The sequence below is a fragment of the Octopus sinensis genome, linkage group LG3 (genome assembly GCF_006345805.1).
Source record: "Octopus sinensis linkage group LG3, ASM634580v1, whole genome shotgun sequence".
Lineage (NCBI taxonomy): Eukaryota > Metazoa > Mollusca > Cephalopoda > Octopoda > Octopodidae > Octopus > Octopus sinensis.
This window is the reverse complement of record NC_042999.1, coordinates 144,059,345-144,067,793: the sequence shown is the minus strand read 5'-3', so window position 1 is coordinate 144,067,793 and position 8,449 is coordinate 144,059,345. Positions and strand designations below refer to the sequence as shown.

The 8,449-nt window shown below is 36.5% G+C and overlaps 1 protein-coding gene across 3 annotated transcripts in view; it reads right to left on the bottom strand.

The window, feature by feature from the left end:
- Positions 1 to 8,449, bottom strand: part of LOC115209885 (glutamyl aminopeptidase) — a 336,415-nt gene that overhangs the window by 78,315 nt on the left and 249,651 nt on the right. For all 3 annotated transcript variants that reach the window (XM_036501448.1, XM_029778468.2, XM_036501449.1), the window contains 2 exons: positions 7,884 to 8,018; positions 7,131 to 7,196 (listed from right to left, as the gene is read on the bottom strand). In XM_036501448.1, the coding sequence (XP_036357341.1) occupies positions 7,131 to 7,196; positions 7,884 to 8,018 (201 nt within the window). The remainder of the gene's footprint in view (positions 1 to 7,130; positions 7,197 to 7,883; positions 8,019 to 8,449) is intronic.

The window sequence follows — 8,449 nt, the reverse complement described above, 5'->3', positions numbered from 1 at the left end:
GGAGACCACCATATTACGTGATTTCGATCTTATTTTAGTCGTCCTCAGTGGTGGATACTCGTCTGCTAGACATAACGATAGTTTACTCAAGCTCGCAATATATAGAAAAGCAATCACACTGGTTTTATATATGTATATGTATATGAGGATAGTGGAAAAAACTGATTTCAGAGCTACTGGATGCTTAATTTGATTTTCAACTTATAACAACTATTCATCTTTACTTGAAAGTTGATACTATTAGAACATTTAGATGAAAGAAGGCTGTTTAAAGTATTATAATTTTAATTTTCCTTATAAGACTTGCTTTCATCAAATGTTTGTAACGGTATTAGCTTACAAATAAAGATGAATAGTTTTCCTGTTAAACAGCAAGATGAAACTTGAAGTATACCACTATAAAACTTTTCAAAATCATGAAATTGAGAAAGTGGTTAATTTTATTTAAACTCCATTTCTTTTATTCTTATGAAAAAGAAACTTATTTCCCTGTGTGTGCACATGAAAATGTGTGTTTGTAAATGTATACACCCGTATACATACATACTATACACACATATAAATACGTGGCAGAAACGTTAGCACGCCGGGCGAAATACTTAGCAGTATTTCGTCTGCTGTTACCTTCTGAGTTCAAATTCCGCCGAGGTTGACTTTATCTTTCATCCTTCCAGGGTCGATAGATAAAGCACCAGTTACGCACTGGGGTCTATGTAATCGACTTAATCCCTTTGTCTGTCCTTGTTTGTCCCCTCTATGTTTAGCCACCTGCGGGCAATAGAAAAATAAAATACGTACATACGAAGGGTGTTCATTAAAGGTTTCCCCTGACCCACTTCCCTAGGATTGGGATAAACAAAACTGGGCATAATTATTAGTCCTTCTCTACATAGCCACCAGCAATGGTGACACAGATTTTGTTTTTACACAAGAGTAAGAAGGCTGATGATACTGTGAAAGCTCGCATCGAAGTATCAACTCCAGCATCAATACTATTGCTGCTACCCAGAAGGAACATCTGTAAAGAAGTATAATGAATTTACGGCGAAGAATAGGGTGTGATCATACAGAGAAATTTGATTGCTTTTTCTGGCATTTCGAGTGAACAAAAAGATGTTCAATCGTTCACGTGATGAACGAAAGTAGTTTCAAGAGTCGTTTCATTAGCGTACGGCAAATTAGTTTCAATACTGCACAGCTGAAAAGTATATATTAATGCATCTTTTAGATACGTCAAATTATAGAAAAAATTGTTGTGGTGGCATGATGAATGAAACGTTAATATATTGTGACCACATTACTTCGGCCAGTACGTTCAAGGTTAATTAATATCCTCCGATGGGATCTTCCTGACATCTAAGCATATCCAAAATTGTCTCCCATACTTGCCGATGATGTGAACTTAATAATTGCCATTGTTTCTTGTCTCTCTCTCTCTCTCTCTCTCTCTCTCTCTCTCTCTCTCTCTCTCTCTCTCTCTCTCTCACACACACACACACAAATACACAAACACACGCATATATATATATATATATATATATATATATATATTCACAGACAGACAGATACACACACACGCTTGCGCACACGCAGGAGCCTACACAAACACGCACTGCTTATAAGAGGTTCACATACATATTTACTCATACATAAAATGCATATGAATATGTGTGTATATTATATATACATATATATATGTACACATACATACACGGACATAGATGTGTGTATGTATTTGCAATAATTTTATATGCATCGAAATATACATATACCGACATTCATTGTTGCGGGTATAATATATATATATATATATGCAAGCATTTTTACTTTTTTACACGTTTGTGAGTGTGTGTGTGTGTATGTACACGTCTCTGTATGTGCACATAAAAGAGAGAGAGAGAGAGAGAGAGAGGAGAGAGAGGGAGAAAGAAGGAGAGAGAAGGAGAGAACGAAAGAAGGAGAGAAGGAGAGAGGAAGAGGGAAAGAGAGAAAGAGAGAGAGAGACGAGGAGATGCAAGGGGCAATAATACATCACAGCCATACGTATACATTAAACATAGTCTTGCTTAGATGTTTATCTTTGTTAAGATTTTATACGTAAATATATATATTGGCAAGTACATAGATGCTTGGAGTTATATATTTACATTCACAAACACACAAAAACATGAACACAGATTATCTGCTTGTGTGTGTATGTGTGACAGAAAATAGAAAATAATGAAATTGAGATAGCAAATGATATGCCAGAGAACAGTCGAAAGAAAGAGGAGAGAGTGAGAAAGAGTGTGAAATTGACAGGAATATATATAATTCCTATACACATTTACATATTACTTTATCTGTATTGATGTTTGAGTTTCTCAAACACAAGAATCCTTGCTTATATCTATAAAAGTTTTTCTTTTTAAATACTGAACATAACACTGCCATACAATTGCATACGTACGTACATACATACATACATACATACATACATACATACATACATACATACATACTACATACATACATACCTACATACATACATACATACATACATACATACATACATACATACATACATACATACATAGTGACAGACAGACAGATAGACGTACATACACACATTTGTTTCAGTTCAAGTTGGCAGATACATAGAAGGATATGGTGCTATTATGATAACTGTTTGTATTGCAAGAATAACACAAAAACCTCTTATTGATTCCTGAGAAAGTCAGTGTACTATTTTGGTAGGCCTGCTTTTGTGTTTAATGTACGGACATAAAATACTGCGATTTCTGAAGGAATCAGTCGTAGTTGCGATATGTTCTGTATTGATTGTCACAGTGATGTCTTTGTTGCTTCTTGGGAAGTTTCAAAGAATTATTCGTCATATTTTCACTGTTATCCTTACCTCACCCACCTTCTTTTCGTTTCACTACGCTTCTATAGCGTATGTTTTGTATAATTTTGTAACGATCTCTTGTAATTTTATTTCATGCGACTACCTGTCTTTAACCATATATATGCAAAAAATATTTTATAGGCAAAGATTGTGGAAGTGTCGTGTAGCTGTTGGTTAGACACAAGCTCTGAATATCAACTAAATATAAGCGAATAGATGTTGCAATTTTAGATGCCGAAACGAGATGTGCAGATGATGACAACACAGTGGGTCCTCAGGTATATGTATATGTGTACACACTCACACACACACACACACACATACTTACTATTCGTCGGAAAATAGGTTAGCTGGTCGAAACTTCGAAGTTACTGTCAGCAACATTCTTGGATAGGAATAATAAACGTATACAATAAACCCATCAGATTGATGTAAAATTGTTTTTATCATAACTGGTCATGAAAAGAAATATGCGCAGGCGTAGCTGTGTGTGCTTCTCAACCACATAGTTCCGGTTTCAATCCCACTGCATGGTACCTTGGGCTAATGTCTTCTACTACAGCCTCGGACCGACCAAAGCCTTGTGAGTGGATTTGGTAGACGGAAACTAAAAGAAGCCTGTCATATATATATATATATATAATATGTACGAGGGACGTTCAATAAGTAATGCCTCTGACCCACTTGAAGTTGTTTGATCTAGCTGAAATTTTGCATGTGCAATTATTTATATCTCTATAGAGTAAGTGGCAAATTAAAGCTCTGAATTAATTGTGGTTTCTGATTTACAGGTGTTTGAACCGAGTCAAGTGTGAAATGGAGCCTGTTGAGTGTCGAGCAGTGATCCGGTTTTTGTATTTGTAAGGATGCACACCACGGGAGACTTTTGATGACCTTGTAAAACGCTGGCATCGTGAATTCAAACATGGTCGGAACTCTGTGGAAACAGCTCCCAGACCTGGTTGACCCCCTTCTGCCATTGATGAGGCATCTGTCCGTCAAGTTGAGGCTGCCATTTTGGAAGATCGACGCATAACTATTCGCCAAATAGCCCATGAAGTCAAGATTAGTACCGGGTCTGTGGAAACTATCATTCATGACCATTTGCATATGCAAAAGGTGTCTGCCAGATGGATTCCCAGGTTGCTCACGCCTTTCCAGAAGCAAGAACGCGTCGAGTGCTCGAGGGTGAATTTGGAGATGTGCCAAGAAGATGAGTCAAAATTTTTCAAAAGACTGATTACACAGGATGAAACCTGGGTCCATCACTATGATCCAGAGACCAAAGCCCAGTCAATGCAGTGGAAGCACCGTGACTCACCCCCTCCAAAGGAGGCAAGGGTGCAGCCCTCTGCTGGCAAGGTCATGCTCACAGTATTCTGGGACCAGGACGGAGTAGTGATGACAGATTTCCTGGCAAAGGGTACCACAATTGCAGGAGCCTATTATGCTTCACTTTTGAGGAAATTAAGAGAAGTTATCAAAATCAAGAGGCGGAGCAAGATCAGCAAAGGCATCCTCCTCCTGCAGGACAACGCTCCGGTCCACAACTCGCTTGTCGCCAGATCAGAAGCACAGGCGTATGGCTATGAACTCCTCCCCATCCCCCCTACTTTCCTGCGCTTGCACCCTCTGATTTTCACCTCTTCCCAATCATGAAGTTGTTTTTGAAAGGAAAGCGTTTCCAAGATGATGCAGCCTTGATTTCTGAAGTCACGTTGAGGTTGGAGGACCAAGCTGGGTTCTTCTACAAAAACGGTCTCCAGAGCCGCATCAAACGATGGGAGAAATGCGTAACTCTGGGTGGTTCCTATGTAGAAAAAGACTAATAACTGTGCCAAGTTTCGTTGCTCTACTGGTATGGGAAGTGGGTCAGGGGCATTACTTATTATATATATATATATATATATATATATATATATATAAAGGGGGTAAAGACCCCCTTCGGTCATGAATGACCATGGGATTGCACCTAGAAAGTTACCCTCCTAGACACAAGTCCGGGCAAGGTTGTTTATGGAAGACCAGCAGTCGCCCATGCATACAAGCCTCCCCTCTCCACGCCACCAGTGTTATCCAAGGGAAAGACAAAGGTCGATACAGCTTGGCACCAGTGACGTCGCAACTCATTTCTACAGCTGAGTGAACTGGAACAACGTGAAATAAAGTGCCTTGCTCATGAACACAACACGCAGCCCGGTCCGGGATTCGAGCTCACAACCTCACGATCGTAAGCTCGACGCTCTAACCACTGAGCCATGCGCCTTCACACACACACACACACACACACACACACACACACACACATATATATATATATATATATATATATATATATATATATATATATATACATATACACACACACACATATATATATATATATTTGTGTGTGTGTGTACATGTTTGTGTGTCTGTGTTTGAAAGATTTGGTAAAATGCATGTCTTTGAAATACTGAGGTCGTTTGAATCATTAACTACAAGTATATACTGCACATAATATTTGGCGCTCTTGTTCATAAAAATGAAAATAGACTTAGACAAATATATTAATATATTTGTATATATATAATCATGTGCGTGTATTTCTTTGTATGCATGTATATATGCATTCTTGCATGTATGTATGTATGTATGTATGTATGTATGTATGTATGTATGTATGTACGTACGCACTTGAAACGGTATTATTAAAGTAACTATCGATGTATCACATAATTTATATATATCGTTGACAGGCAAGTTACTGTGGTTTTCGTTCTAGAGTCTTACTGTGCTTAAACTGTTCTAAAGTCTTATCGTGCTTAAAAACTACGCGCGCGCATGCACACAAATACACACACACACGCACGCGTGCACACATATCGGCGGGAAACGAAAAATTGTGTCACTAGCAAACGAGAACGGTAGATGCATTTCGGTCACGAGGGTCTTGTCAATGACGTGCACTCGTAGCCAGGCACATGCCTAGATGTGAGCTGTCCTTTCCTATATCGGAAACCGTGAGTCATATACTCAGGGTGTTGAGAATTGTTGCAGGGCTGAATAAATAATCTCGTGTAAGCAATTGGAGCAACATTAAATTAAAGTGACAACATATGCATCATACTTAATGTGCATACACCGTTGACAGGAAAGTTACTGCAACTTTCGTCCATGATAAAATCTTTATATTTCGTGTCCCTCTGGCATATATATATATATATATATATATATATATATATTGAGGGTACTACTATTCGTAGTACCCTCAATATAATATAAATGAATATTTTCAAAGAGGAAGAATTTACGGATTTTTTCTCTTACGAGGTTTTTCACGCTGGCTACTGATAATTTCTTTTAAAGATTTAATCCTCAATTGTTAATATATATATATATATATATATATATATATATATATTATATATATACATATACATACACACACACACACACACCACACACACATATATATATATATATTATATATATATATTATATATACATACACACACACCAACACACACACAACACACACACACACACACACACACCACACACACACCACACACACACACACATATATATATATATATATTGCGTATTCAAACACAGCAAGTCCATAACAAATTTTATCTTGGACGAACTGCAGTATATGTGTGTGTGTATGTGTAACTGAGTTAGATGGCGACTGCAATTGATTTGAGTAATGATTGTATTTAAATTGATTAAGCTTTTACTTTAAAGCGTTTAATAACCCGATATTTCGGATGAAAATACAATTTTTGGGAGAGATAGAACAAGAGACGTAGTTTGGTGATAGTTAAATGACTAAAATTTTTTAATTATCCCATACAGATTTTATTTGCCAAGAAACCAGAAAATTTCATCTTTCATTTTTCTCACTCTTTGAAAAGAGGATATTCCTCCTCAAAATACAGAAATGCTAAATGTTGTAAGGTAATAGTTTAAGCATTGCTCTTATTATATTTAGCTCTATTTCCGTGGTTTCCTAAATCAGCTTTTTATTTCTTTGTTGCTGTTTTTAGCAGTAGCAACAGCAGTAGTAATAGTAGTAGTAGTAGTAGCAGTAGTAGTATTAGTAGTAGTTGTAGCAGCTGTAGTAGTAGTACTAGTTGTAGTAGTTGTTGTTGTTTTTGTAACAATGAAAGTGGTAGTGGCAGCAGAGATCAATGGAAACACAGTGAAGAAGATCATAAGTAACAACTGCTGTAAATAACAACACAAAATATTTCTATACCTGCAACGATCGTCTGAAGGCTTCCCAGCCGAGAAAACCTTTCAACATCCGTAATATTGCCATTCCCTGGAAATAAAAGCAAAATAAAGAAAATAAATAAAGATAGTGTTACAATCATCGTTGCCATCACTCATTACCACCCTCCCTATCTTCATTATTATAAAATTTCAACATCATCCAATGTAACCGATATTTAATATTGACAAAAGGAAGTGAACAGAAACAAGAAATAGATTTTTCAAGAGAGAGTGGAAGAAAATAATCTTGATGTGACTCTACTGGTAGGAAAGTAGATCTGATTAAGTTACCATAATACATTGCGTTAACCAAATACCGTGTTTTGCTGCAATAAAATCCGGTTGACTGATGGGACGCACATAGCATTTCTATCCCTTCTCGGGCGACAGTGTTAAGACTACGGAACGCCTGCCTCTCTATCTCGAACTAAAAACTGTAAAATTATTTTCCTTGTACTACTTTAAATAGAGATTTTATAAAGAGATTTTGGTCAACCCCATAGCGCTAGCAGGGTAGGGTCATCTACGAATGTTCAAAAATTGCAAGTTTCAATTTTCAGGTTGAGAAATAACTCCCATGAATCGAATGAAATTAACTGCTCTTTTTTTTTTACAGTAAAATGTGATCTTGATACATACTAGGTGCTTCCCAAGTCTGTCAAATTTCCAGTCATAAAGTTTTTAAGGTCTTTTGTGTAAAATCAACATGGCAAAAGATTAGCTTTTTAAAGCATACCTTGTTGTAGGAAATGTTATCGAAATACTGGATGATTTGGTCCGTATTCTCTATACGAGAAGAAACTGCGTGCGAAGTAAGGAGTGCATCTAAAACCATCACTGGTAAAATCTCGTCTACAACGAGAATAGAAAACTGGAAAGAAGAAAGAAACAATACATTAATTCAAATGATATCTACTCATATAAAATATAATTTCATTTGAACTGCTACTAAAGTACACATATTCAAGAGATGAAAAATAGGGTGCCTTGACAATCATGATTTTAGAAAAAGATTTTAATGGTGCATGTGAATTGAAATAATTTCAAACTGAAAACTGAAACTGGTTCAGAGGTTAAAATCATTGGGTTCTTATCTTGTACTCGATGGCGTTCACTATAACATAATTAAAATATTGGTTACATTTTCAGATACATGGTTAATTATTGTAAGGTATAGTCTATAAGTAATTATACATCATCCTACTATATAGCTGGTCCATATGTTACTGAATTTGTTAGACGAAAGACAAAAATGTGTTTATAAGATTTAAACTCAGAATTTAAAGGTATAGAACTTTATAT